The 16,416-nt window shown below is 40.0% G+C and overlaps 1 protein-coding gene across 1 annotated transcript in view; it reads left to right on the forward strand.

Moving 5' to 3' along the window:
* The window catches only part of LOC134802334 (zinc finger protein 431-like), a 29,209-nt gene extending 14,377 nt beyond the window's left edge, over positions 1–14,832 (forward strand). The window contains exon 5 of the mRNA XM_063774942.1: positions 13,575–14,832. Coding sequence (XP_063631012.1) covers positions 13,575–13,660 — 86 coding nt within the window. The 3' untranslated portion in view covers positions 13,661–14,832. The remainder of the gene's footprint in view (positions 1–13,574) is intronic.
* Positions 14,833–16,416: the final 1,584 nt, after the last annotated feature.

Raw genomic sequence — 16,416 nt, forward strand, 5'->3', positions numbered from 1 at the left:
ACGAAACCCTGTTCCCGTCACAAGCACGTTCATTTTAACTGAAAACCACAATGCTAATGTAATTGTCAATACAGCCATCGTCCAAAAATGTCGAATATACTGTAACATCATTAGATTTCATTATTACGATGTTTACTTACTTCTCGTTTGAAAGTTTTGTGCCAGCCAGAATATCTCGCGAACAGTGTTGCCAGGGCTCTGGAGTCGTAAGTTACGTTTCGTTTCCGTAAAAGTCACGTTTTTGCTGCTTAAGTCACATTTTTATAATATAGTATGGGTAGGTTATTTTATAGGTTTTTGCCTCACATGTGGATAAAATGCAACTTTTCTTATCAGTTTTTGAACACTCAAGAGAGCCTTTACCAGGTGTGGTGAAAATGAAATAGCCACTCCAGATTTTTTTTGCAGTATTCAAAGAAAAAATTAACTGAACCTACGGTCGACGATATATTCCAAACATTTACGTTGATACGAAATCTTAATAAAAAAAGTCGGCTATTTGCGAGTCGGACTCGCATTCCAAGGGTTCCGAGTCCGACTCACGCTTGACTGCATATTTCTAATAGGTTTTCCTGTCATTATATAGATGGTCAAGCAAATCATGTCAGTAAATAAATAAAACCGGGCAAGTGCGAGTCGGACTCGCGCACGAAGGGTTCCGTACCATAATGCAAAAAAAAAAAAACAAAAAAAAGCAAAAAAAAAAAACGGTCACCCATCCAAATACTGACCACTCCCGACGTTGCTTAACTTTGGTCAAAAATCACGTTTGTTGTATGGGAGCCCCATTTAAATCTTTATTTTATTCTGTTTTTAGTATTTGTTGTTATAGCGGCAACAGAAATACATCATCTGTGAAAATTTCAACTGTCTAGCTATCACGGTTCGTGAGATACAGCCTGGTGACAGACGGACGGACGGACAGACGGACGGACGGACGGACGGACGGACAGCGAAGTCTTAGTAATAGGGTCCCGTTTTACCCTTTGGGTACGGAACCCTAAAAAAGGCGCGAAATTCAAATTTCCTATGGGACGATATCCCTTCGCGCCTACATTTTTCAAATTTGCCGCCTTTTTCTACTGACAAGATCTGCTTGACCAAGTATAGGTAATTAACTATTTTATATATTTTTTTCAGAATTTTAAACCCAGTAGTTTTGGAAATAAAGGGAACATGGTCATTTTTTGGCTATTTTCTTAAATAACTTCTAAACTATTAATTTTAAAACACATAATTTTTTAATTAAATATACTTTCCAAAAGTGGCCTCCATGTTTTCAGATAGGTAGGTTTTTTAGACATATAAGCATGCGTTTATTAGATAACCGCACGAGACATTTTTGTACACCTGCATAGTTGGTAAAACATAGAGATCAATGTATGTATATTTATGTACCTACCATCTTTCGTGTAACCTATGTTTAACAAAATAAATGAAACTGAAACATGTTTAAAATTCATTTGCTTACGTAAGATGTCCATCTTTGGGTCACGAATTTACATATGTGTACCAAATTTCAACTTACTTGGTTCAGTACTTTTGGAGAAAATGGGCTGTGACAGACGGACGCACGAGTGATCCTATAAGGGTTCCGTTTTCTCCTTTTGAGGTACGAAACCTTAATAATAATCAAAGTTTTCTTACTTATCTATCGAATCGTAAACGAATTCGGAAAAAAACACTGTTATCTTCACAGATGTAGTGCAAGCAACGATTCATTTAAGAGCGCTATTACATTTCGGCGTTGAGCGAGTTTAGGTATTTTACGCGCTGCGGCAGGCCGTGCGAGCTCAGTACGCCGATCCCTTCTACCACACTCGCACTACAATGATGGATTAAACATTCTTGATCCTTCGCGAAGCATATTGAAATCAACCATAACAACACTAACTGTACTTAACTTTTAAAGTTCTATAACTGTTATTTGGTAAGTACGAAAATACTAAATGCAGTGCAAATGTACATAGGGGCTGTTCATAAATTACGTCATCTATTTTTGACGATTTTTGACCCCCCCCCCACCCCTCAAATCATCCAAAAATCAAGCTTCGGATGAATCTGTTTCCTCCTACGTCATGTTACCATCATCCGATGTCCAGACCCCCCCCCCCCCCCCACTCCTCCCATTTGAAACGACGTAATTTATGAATAGCCCCATACTTGTACTTATGAAGGTATATTACTCGAAAGAAATTATAGGTACCTACTCGCTTATTTACATGTTTCGTCATTGCATTTGGTACCTATAGGTTGTAAAGTTTGTATCAACGAGGGTTTAAAAACGAACTGGTACTGAGGATCTGATGATGATTAAGGTGGTCACGGATACCAATCAACCATGTAGTAACATGATTAGGCTCGTTTGATTCGTCTCAACAAGATCTTTGACGAAGATACACAGGGTCTGATGATGGAGCTGGAAGGTGGCCACGGGTACCAGTCTATCATGTAACTAAACAACTTCGTGTTTGGGCTCGTTTGATTCGTCTCAACAAGATCTTTGACACAAGACAGTACTCAGGGTCTGATGATGGAGCTGGAAGGTACCATTACCAATCAACCATGCAACTAAACCACATCGTGTTTAGGATCGTTTGATTCGTCTCAACAAGATCTTTGACACTAGGTGATACTCAGAGTCTGATGATGGAGCTGGAAGGTGGTCACCGGTACCAATCAACCATGCAACTAAACCACTTTGTGTTTAGGCTCGTTTTATTCGTTTCAACAAGATCTTTGACACAAGATAGTACTCAAGGTCTGATGTTGGAGCCGGAAGGTGGTCACCGGTACCAATCAACCATGCAACTAAACCATTTCGTGTTTAGGCACGTTTTATTCATCTCAACAAGATCTTTGACACAAGGTAGTACTCAGGGTCTGATGATGGAGCGCGAAGGTGGCGACGGGTACCTGTCTATCATCATCAGCTCCATCATCAGACCCTGAGTAGTATCTTGTGTCAAACATCTTATTGCGACGAATCAAACGAGCCCAAACACGAAGTGGTTCAGTTACATGGTAGACTGGTACCCGTGGCCACAGTCCAGCTCCATCATCAGACCCTGAGTACTAACTTGTGTCAAAGATCTTGTTGCGACGAATCGAACGAAGCCAAACACGAAGTGGTTTAGTTGCATGGTTGATTGGTACCGGTGACCACCTTCCGGATCCATCATCAGACCCTCAGTACTACCTTGTGTCAAAGATCTTGTTGCGACAAATCAAACGAGCCCAAACACGAAGTGGTTCAGTTACATGGTAGACTGGTACCCGTGGCCACAGTCCAGCTCCATCATCAGACCCTGAGTACTAACTTGTGTCAAAGATCTTGTTGAGACGAATCAAACGAGCCTAAACACGAAGTGGTTTAGTTGCATGGTTGATTGGTACCCGTGACCACCTTCCGGCTCCAACATCAGACCCTGAGTACTATCTTGTGTCAAAGATCTTATAGAAACGAATAAAACGAGCCTAAACACGAAGTGGTTTAGTGGCATGGTTGATTGGTACCGGTGACCACCTGCCGGCTCCATCATCAGACCCTGAGTACTATCTTGTGTCAAAGATCTTGTTGAGACGAATCAAACGAGCCTAAACACGAAGTGGTTTAGTTGCATGTGGTTGATTGGTACCGGTGACCACCTTCCGGCTCCATCATCAGACCCTGAGTATTATCTTGTGCCAAAGATCTTGTTGAGACGAATCAAACGAGCCCAAACACGAAGTGGTTTAGTTGCATGGTTGATTGGTACCGGTGACCACCTTCCGGCTCCATCATCAGACCCTGAGTACTATCTTAAGTCAAAGATCTTGTTGAGACGAATAAAACGAGCCTAAACACGAAGTGGTTTAGTTGCATTGTTGATTGGTACTGGTGACCACCTTCCGGCTCCATCATCAGACCCTGAGTACTATCTTAAGTCAAAGATCTTGTTGAGCCGAATCAAACGAGCCCAAACACGAAGTGGTTTAGTTGCATGGTTGATTGGTACCGGTGACCACCTTCCGGCTCCATCATCAGACCCTGAGTACTATCTTGTGTCAAAGATCTTGTTGAGATGAATAAAACGAGCCTAAACACGAAGTGGTTTAGTTGCATGGTTGATTGATACCGGTGACCACCTTCCGGCTCCATCATCAGACCCTGAGTCAAACTATCTTGAGTCAAATAAATACATATAGAATGTCAGGTCGTTTCAAATATTTTTAATCCTGTCCGGTAGTTTATTAAACTGTACCATTATAAATTATAATACTATAAAAACGGTGCTAGGATCAAAGTCTCTCGTTGCGGTTTACACGCACACAGTATAGCGTTTTACACGGCGCCCGCCGCACACAATGATAAAAAACCTCGTCGTCGCCGTTGAAAATGTGCGGAGCCGACCGACACACGTCCTGCCTCTACAAGCTCTGCCGCGGCACTGAGCTGGCGCAGCGCGCGTCATCGGTAATATAGAGTAGTTTTCAAAAAATTGCCAAAAAATTATAGTAGAATTTCATAAACACTAATGTATACCAACAGTATAAGCAAACGTTGCAGATTGCTTGAGTATGAAAATGACTTCGATATTAAGTAGATTTTCGTAGGAATTGACACTTGTTTCGGAGAGAAAATCGAGTTCGTTTTACTTTGATTTTTTCTTTCTCAAAAGTATGTAGGAAAAATATAGTTTGATATGCCTAAAGTACAGGGTATTAGTAATACAAAATAGCCAGGTTTAGCAGAGTAAAATTCTCAACATTTCCAAATAAGAGCTCGCCATTCAGTGCTTCACGGGGTTTTTCAGAAACGACCATCAGAAAAAAAATCATTACTAATTTAATAAGTCCTTTTTCTAATATTTACAACGATATTTATAAAGATAAGAAGACGCTTTTACTGGAACACGTACTCATTGTTTCTAATAATGAGCGCAAAGTCCTGAATTTCGTCGACTAGTATCATCAATTTTGCATTATTTCGACTTTTCTTGTAAGAGCGCTCTTAATGGCATCTGTACTAAGGCCCCATTCGCACGACAGCTTAAAAAGCGTTGCGTTAAAACCCGACGTTGGCGCTTTTTTACCGTTTCCAATATTTGTGTTCATATGAACGCTTAAAAATCACTTGTGAGTCGTACTGCCAGGTACGCATCTCAGCAAAGCCATACTTTATTTGCTATTACGACGTATTATTTGAATATAGCTTGAATATTTCAGGAATTTGTAAGCATAAGTTGACATTTTTAAGGTGAAACTAATAATAATTTTGACGATCGACACCAAAAATTGACACTTGACAGCCAACTGACAGCAGCGCCGGCGCTTTTTCAACGCTTGTAAGAACAGATACACGGATTTCCGTATGGTCTATTCAATTAGACGCCAACACTCAACGCCGAAAATCGAACAGTGCTCGATAAAAAAGCGCCGCGCTTAAAAACCGCCTTCGTGTGAATACATACATGGTTATCCATTTGTGTCATTCAAACGCTTTTTTAACGCGCGTTGAAAAAGCTGCCGTGTGAACGGGGCCTTACTCAACTTGCGGCATTCATTATTCATTAAACTTAATCAAAAGAAAATAAAAAAGTATATGCGTAAATAATTTACCCCCGGATAAAAATAACACAGTAATGATTTTTGAGCACTCATAAATCTCAAAATAACTGATGTAGTGCAATGATTAGTATAGATAGGTACAAACTAAAATAAATCATTCAAAAGGCCCCGTTCGCACGGCAGCTTTTTCAACGCGCGTTAAAAAAGCGTTTGAATGACACCAATGGATAACCATGTATGTATTCACACGAAGGCGGTTTTTAAGCGCGGCGCTTTTTTATCGAGCACTGTTCGATTTTCGGCGTTGAGCGTTGGCGTCAAATTGAATAGAGCATACGGAACTCCGTGTATCTGTTCTCACAAGCGTTAAAAAAGCGCCGGCGCTGCTGTCAGTTGGCTGTCAAGTGTCAATTTTTGGTGTCAATCGTCAAGATTATTATTAGTTTCACCTTAAAAATGTCAACTTATGCTTACAAATTCCTGAAATATTCAAGCTATATTCAAATAATACGTCGTAATAGCAAATAAAGTATGGCTTTGCTGAGATGCGTACGTGGCAGTACGATTCACAAGTGATTTTTAAGCGTTCATATGAACACAAATATTGGAAACGGTAAAAAAGCGCCAACGTCGGGTTTTAACGCAACGCTTTTTAAGCTGTCGTGCGAATGGGGCCTTACACTAAAAAAGTAACTACTAGGTATACTATCAAACTAAATAACACTGTCATATCAAGGTAACAAGTCTCATTTTGCCACGACTATTATAATAAACATGATGGTGGATGTAACGTCAAAGTAACAGTGCAAGTGTCAACTTGGGTGCGTTCACTGCGTTCCTAAATAATACGAATTGCAGAACTAAACTTGTACAAAATTCGACTAGCTTAAAAAGTCACAAAAATTGCCTCATGATCGAAAGTCACGCACATGTCACACGAGAAGGCGAAAAGTCACGAAAAATGTGACTTTTGTGACCATCTGGCAACACTGCTCGCGAAAGAAAGATAGAAAGTTGCGCTCGCTAGGTGGCGCTGTGGTCGTGCATGGTCGGTCCCAAATGTCCGAAAACATGACTACCTATTCGATTTTTCGAAGATATATTTGATGAGTAAAGGTGTATCCAGATTAAACAATTTTTCGCCAATCTGATTAAATTGCCCGATCGAATCGAGAGGTGCGGACGCAAACGCCAATTTGGCTCGCCGAATTCACCCGCCGATAATGAACGATATTACCGATAAAATGAGGTGCGGACGCAAGAATACCAATTTGTGAGGCCAGTATTTTCGTTCTGGGACATTTTTTCAATTTAGAGGGCTCTAATATCACCATAAATCTAAACTTGGAGATTGACGCCAATTACATTTCTGATCAAATCGACCAATTTGATCAGGCCCGACAGGATAAATCACTTTTTGAAGATGTCAATAGGTATTGTAATTTGTGATGAATTGTATACATAAGTACATATTGTATTCATTTTCTTTAACATGACTACCTAGAGTCAGACCGAGAAAAGTCTGCAGCGATTTTGATAGCCCATACAGTGCAAGTGTCATTTTAAGGCACACAATAATTGCACACCGGCTCACAGTGTGGGATTTCCGATCAGTTTTGACTATCTTCATTTTTTAATTCATCGCATTAACCTCATCAAATTAATGCTCAAAGTGACGGTCCAAAATTTTATCATGCATAGTTTTGGAGATAATCAAAAACTCGAGAAATGTCCATAGAAACCTAAGAAACATAATTTCTCATTTTACGTGCATCTTTTTTAAATATTCTATTTTAGATCTATTAGGGCTGTTCTGAGGTATTCCATTCATCAAAAAAAAGTTTAATCTATGATCCAGAATGGCGATATATATATTTTTTTACATATAGAAAAATAATTTTTTTTCTCGATAATCCTACAATTCTAGCATTTTATTTCTAAACAAAACGGTTCTATGCTACGATAGGCAGTACTGAAAAAAAAATTGAACGAAAATAACGCAGGATTGCCGAAATATGTATTTTTTTATATTTGGGTCAGGGCTGTGACCTTTATCTCCGGTGGTGTACCTACATAGTTAAAATGTCTGTAAATCCAAATGAAACACAAGCGGCCGTATCTGAAAACCGTAGTAACACAATAAAATATTTATTGTTGTAATAATTAAGCATTTATTTGGTACATCAAGTATTTAGATTGTTTAGTGTGTTTTTGTTGTTGTTTGAGTGTAGAGTATTTTGTTGTTACGCTTGCCTGAAAAGTATTAACTCTATAGTAGAACGAACGGCCATATCAGGCCACTGTGACATATCTCTGATGAAGAATATGATGTGGTGTTGGGAAGGCGTCCCTCGTATATGTATTTTTTTATGTGAAACGTGAGTGAAATGTCTTTAAAAACCCGTAGGGGTCAGATCAAAAACTAAGTAATTAAGTCCGACTTACGCCTGACTGCATATTTCTAATAGGTTTTCCTGCCATCTATAGGTAAAGACCTATTTTGTGTATTTTTTTTTTCAAAACTTTAGACCCAGTAGTTTCGGAGCTAAAGGGCGGGGGGAATGGTCATTTTTTTAATCGTCTCATTTACCCCCCAAAAGTGCCCCCTATGTTAAAAATTAATTTATTTACGTTACATGTCCGTCTTCGGGTGACAGACTTACATATGTGTACCAAATTTCAACTTAATTGGTTCAGTAGTTTCGAAGAAAATAGGCTGTGACAGACGGACAGCCAGACACACGAGTGATCCTATAAGGGTTCCGTTTTTTCCTTTTGAGGTACGGAACTCTAAAAAATTGTTATCAAGTTCACACATGACTGTGAAGAACGTTACACAAATTGCTGTCGAAACATGTCATGGTTTTGTCAAAAGCAGCAAGATAGAAGAAGAAATTCTTATTCATTCGGATGATGATGATAATGATGATGAATTATGACAATTCTCAATAAAGAGTTAAATTCAAAATTTTCTTTGTCAAAAACTATACCTATTGAAGTATTATTTCTTAACTTCAAACTTGACAACCCTATTTCCATAGAAATCGGAAAAAAACTTAGAAATGTTATAAATCCTAAATCCCGCAAGATTAGCTTTTGAAATTTTGAGGAATTATAGTTCATAGTCTATTTTAGTTTAGGAATTATAGTCGGATACGTCATTACCAAACTCAAGTGGAGCTGGGCGGGACATGTTGCCAGGCAGAGTGATGACAGGTGGGCCAAAATGTTAACGGAATGGTGGCCGCTTACAGACGAAAGGAGTGCCTGGCGTCCGTTGGCTCGTTGGGTGGATGACAACCGGAAGACTGCGGGTCACTTCTGGATGAGATTGGCTCGGGACCGGGATAAGTGGCGTACTCGAAGAGAGGCCTATGCTCAGCAGTGGGCGATAAAAGGCTGATATGATGATGAATTGATGATGTATGATGATAGTTTACCTTATTTTAATTACACTCTATAAAAAATAAAAGGCTAATATTGGAAAATATATGAGAAATAAAAAAAATGTTAAAAAACTTTAGCATCTTATAACTCTTAATTCAAAGGCACTATTAAGATGCTGATATTTTGTACAATTATTGAGTATCTTTCACTTAAACTCAGTAATAAAACTTGCGGCCACATTGACAATACTTTAGGAAATAAACCGATAAACATGATTTCTTAAGGTCATTGACCTCATCTACAAAAAAAAAATATTTTACGTAAACTAAGCAAGATAATCACACGGGAGTTTTACAGTGGGATGTAAAATATTATAAAGCATATAATAAAAATATAAAACGAAGGTGGTCAAAACTGATCGAAAATCCCACACTGTGCGGCTGCGTGTGCGTGACGAGCACGTGCGCGTTCGGCGTTGTAGTATACAGATCCTTATGAGAGACGGCACACCGCTTGCATGACGTGTGCGTGTGCGCGGCGTACGCGCACGTGCACGTCACCATAGATATAATATACTTAAAGATTACGTCTAAGCGAGCTGTCACTGTAACCACTTTTGTTTAGTGTACGATTAACAATGTAACTCCACCTTGCTGTAGCCATGTCGATAAAGTCATAACACTCATAACGATAAACTATCGACATTTCTTGCAATTTTAATTTTACTTCAAAGGTTTAACGATACCTAAAATGAATAAAAACGCTTTTATTCTTTATTGTGGTTATCAGATCACAATTTTATCGTCACGCCCCAGCAGGGAACGAAGGGAAAGTTCAGATATTTAATTAAAATACATAAATACCTACTAAAATATGTGTTCCGCAATAATTGAATTATTTTATTATATTCTAATATATTGCGCTGACACGCTAGCGGCGTCCTACGTCCCATCGACCAGCAGGCGTGCTGGCGCGGCGGCGGACACTCGGGAGCGTCAAAAGGTAGCCAAGTACAGCTGTCTCGGCGCCCAATACGACTTCGTCGCGTTTGGCGTCGAGACGCTTGGTTCGTGGGGCAGAGGCGCACAGATGCTCCACAAGGCGCTCGGCAAACGGCTGACGGCCTGGCCACGACATTGGTCTAAGGCGACTGGCGGGGCGGCTGGCGGCGCGGCAAACGCGAGCGACCGCCAGGCATGCCACGTACTTTTAGTAGCGGCGGCAGCGACTAGGAGCGGCTGGGACGTAGACGTCTTTAAAAACATGTTTTTTTTTTCAAAAGTGGCACTTCAGTGCCTAGTATATATTTAATTGTTTGTCAATGGGTGCATGGGCTAAATACAGGAGTACAGGACGACAAATTTATTTACATCTAGTTTAGTATTTTATATATTGTGTATAGAAAGCACCCAGAAAAAAACGAATACACAAGAATGAGTGTGGAGACGTTACAACATACTTAAATACGCGAAAGTACATTTAAAATTTCAATAATATACGCTTCCGTGTCCATGTCGCTCGAGAAAAAAACAAAGTCGTGGCATCGCCTGCGCTGCCCGATACAAATGTTCGAGTCGCGCCCCTCCCCGCTCGCCGCCGCCGCTGGTCGCCCGGTGCACGCCGCGCGCGTTGCCGCTCGGCGACAACGACAAGGCTCATGGCATGCATAATGCGTCGCCGGGTTATTGTTTTTGCGACTTACCGCCGGTCGCCGCCGCCGATCGCCTTAGACCAATGTCGTGGCCAGGCCGTGACGGCCTGGCCACGACATTGGTCTAAGGCGACTGGCGGGGCGGCTGGCGGCGCGGCAAACGCGAGCGACCGCTAGGCATGCCACGTACTTTCAGTAGTGGCGGCAGCGACTAGGAGCGGTGGTGACGTAGACGTATTTAAAAACATCTTCAGTGCCTAGAATATATTTAATTGTTTGTCAATAGCATCTTGTACAGAAGAGAAGGGGTGCATGGGCTAAATACAGGACGACAAATTTATTTACATCTAGTTTAGTATTTTATATATTGTATATAGAAAGCATCCAGAAAAAAACGAGTACACAAGAATGAGTGTGGAGACGTCACAACATACTTAAATACGCGAAAGTACATTCAAAATTTCAATAATAAACGCTTCCGTGTCCATGTCGCTCGAAAAAAAAAACAAAATGTTTTGTTTCGAATGGCACCGCGCGATCCGTCTCGCCGCCTAGGCCGGTCGCGCCGCTCAAAAGTCGTGGCATCGCCCGCGCTGCCCGATACAAATGTTCGAGTCGCGCGCCGCCCCGCTCGCCGCCGCCGCTGGTCGCCCGGTGCACGCCGCGCGCGTTGCCGCTCGGCGACAAGGCTCGTGGCATGCATTATGCGTCGCCGGGTTATTGTTTTTGCGACTTACCGCCGGTCGCCGCCGCCGATCGCCTTAGACCAATGTCGTGGCCAGGCCGTGAGGGAGGCAACGGGCGACCCCCGCGCGGGCAGCTTTCTCGCGCAGAGAATTTCAATTGCAATCCAGTGCGGGAACGCTGCCTGCGTGTTGGGCACCCTCCCTAGGGCACCAAATTTTGATAGGTATTTTTAATTTTTAGTTTTAGTTATTTTAATTGTAGTTAGTTTTAGTTTTATATTCTTATTGTTTGTCTTCTAATATATTCAGTATCCATTAGCATTTTAATTATGTTTATGTTTAACGAAGATATTGAAGCTTCAATTAATAGCTATTTCGTTCCACTGTGTAGCGTTTATCGATATATAACATGATTAAAATCGACTTTTCACATCCCTATAAAGAGCACACATGGGCCATTTTATTTAAAGTTGTCCCCTACACTTTTTTTTCAAAATTGGGATTTTTTGTGTTATTTCTACTCAGAATCATGTGCTCTTTTGATCCTAATAGGAGAAAAAAGTGTCCAAAGATTTCCATACATTTTTCGATCTTTCCATTCCGAAACCGCCATACAAAGTCTATGAAAAAATGGTAACGGAATGGGAAAAAACCTTGGGACACTTTTTTTCTCCTATTAGGATAGAAAGAACTCGTGATTCTGAGTAGTTCATCTTGTCAACAGTATGGTTGTCCTTTTTTGACAAATGGCATTGTTAAAAGAGCGAGGAGAGAGAAGTGATGCTAGTTGCTGCGCCGTCAAAGTGAACAGACAACGTTGGGGCCTTGCAAGTCACGCACACGCAAGCCGGTGTGCAAAGGCCTTTAAATGTCAAACTTCTATGAAATTATGACGTGTAAATAACACTTGCACTGCATGGGCTATCAAAATCGCTGCAAACTTTCCTTGGTCCAACTCTATTCGACTTTTCGAAGATATCTATCACTTTTTTGTAGGTAGTTAACTGTTTCTATATCCAGCATTACTTACCTTTTTATTACATAATTATGTTACGAGTATAATATTTGAGGTTGTCATGGTACCCAGTGTAAATAAATAATTATGTCAATAGAAAAATAGAACTTTAATTTGCGAAAAATTATCAAATATACTTGGTCAAGCAGATCTTGTCAGTAGAAAAAGGCGACAAATTTGAAAAATGTAGGCGCGAAGGGATATCGTCTCATAGAAAATTTGAATTTCGTGCCTTTTTCTACTGACAAGATTTGCTTGACCATCTATATATTACAAATAGGTAAAAATACTTAAATGTAATGTATCGTGTTACCGCGCGTCGGTAACATTAATATTATGTGAAAGAAAAATGTATTACAGTTATTAAAATTAATAAGACATCGCTAATGCTATTATCCGTATGAATATATTTATATATTTTTTTAATATCAAACAGCTTCAAAAAATGTGCGTCAAACGAAACGCATTCAGAGGGCCTACTGCGAACCACGTTCGACGTGTTGCCTCCCTGTCGCACTTACGTACAAATTTACAAGTGCGACAGAGGGGCAACACGTCGAACGTGGTTCGCGGTAGGCCCTCAGTACGGGCAAGTACGGGTATGGTCGAAGCGCCATCTCACGAAATCTATTATCAACATTGAGGCAAGACGAGAGCATGACGATAGTTGTCATTCAAACCCGTCAGATGACATTAATACAGAATCACACTTATTGCAACCATTTGCAACATTTGACACTACTAGAGACATCTGCTGTACTTTTGGGAACTAAATATAAAGTCACGCTACTCAATATTGCGATTGCTAGTCCTAGTAGACTAATCCGTGATAAAACGCAGTGTATTAATATACTGGTAGCTGTGCTAGTAGTCAAAACACTACTGAAAAACGCAGTGTATTAATATACTGGTACATTAAACTATATAATCTTATAGTTCTGACACCTAGAGACATTTACACCTCTAAATATTATAGTTTGTTTTTTGTGGTTTTGTATCTGTATTTTTTTATATTATTATTATAGTTTTTTTATGTAATTCGACATTAAAAGTCCATTTACATCTCTAAGTAATTGTAATACGTTAGTTTGAATTGGTAGTTCCAGTTAGTTGTACATATTTTATAAAATTGTTGATGTATTGTTATTATTTTTGCTAGTATGTAAATTCAATGTTGACGTGTAAAAGTGCCCTTGTGGCCTATTTGCTAAATGTTGAAGTTTTGTGCTAGTAGTCAAAACACTACCGGAAACGTGCAAGTACTAACAGGTAGTATTGTTCTCAGGCCTTGAGAGCGGCCTCGACGTGTCGGACGCGGAGACCAAGAGAAAGACAGACGAAGAGAAGACCGCATCGTTATACACCGGATAGGACTTGATGCCATCACGACATTAGTAGAATAAGGTCTATCTTTAGAAAAACGCAGCCATAGTTACACTGACCTACTAATTATTACACTGTAGGTTTTGTAATGTTTTAGGAACAATCAAATAATTTAATTTCCTACCCATTTTCTACTTTGTCACAGTGACAATAGTATGAGGTCTCTAGCGACTTTCATATTGATTGTCACTGTGACAACTCCCGCTCTCAGCTCGGGTGGTTACCGATCCGCCGACGCAGAGATGTGCATGTCGTGTCGTTGCTGTTCAATATACTCTTCAACCCCCGTTGCCCATCTTACCTAACGGAAAGATTTAACTATCTGGCTGAAGGAAGTGATCACCGTTCTAGCTGTATTCTCACGCTTACTATTCCACCTAATAAGACGCGAACGTATGCAAATTCTTTCACGGTGCGCGCTGTGAAGTTGTGGTACGAGTTGCCCCTGTCGCTCAAGCGGTCCCAGTCTGTAATGTCACTCATGGTTAATCAGAAGGAGCTTATGTTAGTTTACTTTTTTTTAATATTACTGTACATCCCGCAAGTTTGTCTATCTGACCTGACTGGAGTTTTCCTCTCATCTACTGGTAGGTCAGCTGGAAGATATCCCTTATACGGATATGTTCGCCTTTGTACTGTAATTTATTTTTGTAAACCTGTGTTGTGACAATAAAGTGATTACTACAACTACAAGGTACGAAAGGGGTCGGAAATTTAATTCTTTGACTGTTCCTTATCTACATACTAGGCTTACAGATGGCGTATTGGTGGAAAATAATAAATAAATAAATAATATTATTATAGGGATATTCTTACACAAATTGACTAAGTCCCACGCCACGGTAAGCTCAAGAAGGCTTGTGTTGTGGGTACTCAGACAACGATATATATAACATACAAATACTTAAATACATAGAAAAACATCCACGACTCAGGAACAAATATCTGTGCTCATCGCACAGATATATAAAATAGTTATGTATTGTGTAGTTTGTTGTAAATTTATTTTAATATAGGAACTTCGACATTACCTGTAGCTAATTGACTTTTTATATAAACATTTAGGGAAAATAAGAACTGTTTTCGTTATACTCTTTATTTCTAGATGTAATATTATTTCTACGACTGTTCGCTAACAAACTGTCTCAGTTTGGCGAAAATATTGTACTTATACCTAGTCTTAAGTGTCTTTTTGGAAAAAAAAACCACGTTAGGCACGTGTTTTTCGTTCCAAGTGAAATAAAACTATAACCCTAAAAAATAGTATACATTTTATTTACTGATTTTATACTCGTAGCAGTACTCCTTTCGTGTGGTTTTGTTAGAGTTAGACCAAGAGAAGTCTGCAACGATTTTGATAGCACATGCAACGCAATCACAGAATAAATAATAGTACTAAGCAGTGCATTTATGCATTTAATAGAAGTTTGACGTTTAAAATAACACTTACACTGCGGGTGCTATCAAAATCGTTGCAGACTTGTCATGGTCTAACCTTGCACTGCGTGTTCTATTGAAATCGTTGCAGACATATCTCGGTCTGACTATACAGTTCTGCACAAGCCCGCTCGAGTAAGTAGTTTATATAAATATTCTTTCTCTTAAAGTCGTAACACACTATCGCACCGCACCACGACCTTGGTGCGATAGTGTGTTATCACTTTTATAGGAATCGCAATAAAGCGGTATCCAGACGAGACTGATCAAATCGGTCGATTTGATCAGAAATGAAATTGGCGTCAATCTCCGATTTTAGATTTATGGTGATATTAGACCTATCAAAATTGAAAAAATGCCCCAGAACGAAAATACTGGTCTCACAAATTGGTATTCGGCGAGCCAAATTGGCTTTTGCGTCCGCACGTCCTGATTCGATCGGGCAATTTAATCAGATTGGCAAAAAATTGACTAGTCTGGATACGCGTTAAGGCTATCTTTCTCTATCAAATATAAGACCGTGTCAGGCCCTTGATGACAACACTATTGGCAGTTTGTAAATAAAAATAAATGATTGAAAAACTCATAAAGTTTATGTCTAATGTGTCTTTAAGATTAATATCACATTGTATTATGTTGATATTAGTTATAAGCTGAGCCTGCTGTGCATTGTAATCTTTGATTGTAATTACTTTTGTGTTTTATGTTTGATCTGATGGCCAAGTTGCCAATGCACGTAATTAAAAAAAAATCGAGATGTCAAATTTGACAACGACAAATGACAACTAAAAAATCGAATTTTATTGTAGCGTGCGGCCTGCGTAAGCTGTTGAATACTTAGTGTTGAATAGATTTTGGACACTGAAATATGAAATTTTGGATGGATTTGAAACAATATTCTCTTTGAACAAAGGTCCTACCTTTACTTGACGTTTACGTTAAGTGTTAATAGTTACTATATTATTATACTCTTTGGCTAAGTAATAGTTGACGATGGAGTCGTCTGCTGTCGTCGCTGAGAGTGTCTGCGTGAAGGCTGAGCCTTGTGAGGATGTGTGTATAAAAGAAGAGACCACGTTCGAGGGAGTGTCTGTGAAAGCTGAGCCTTTGCTGGACGATGTGTGTGTAAAAGACGAGTCGCCCGGCGTGAGCGCGGCGGAGGCGCTGTACACCGATCACGTCGTGAAAGATGAGCTCGTGCTCGGCCCCGTGCTAGTGGAGCGGCGCGGCGTGCGACGACCAACAGGTCAGTTCTGGGTTCTACCTCTAAGGCAGCGGTCGGCAGCCTTTTAGCAGCCAAGGGCGAC

This window comes from Cydia splendana, chromosome 24 (genome assembly GCF_910591565.1).
Source record: "Cydia splendana chromosome 24, ilCydSple1.2, whole genome shotgun sequence".
Lineage (NCBI taxonomy): Eukaryota > Metazoa > Arthropoda > Insecta > Lepidoptera > Tortricidae > Cydia > Cydia splendana.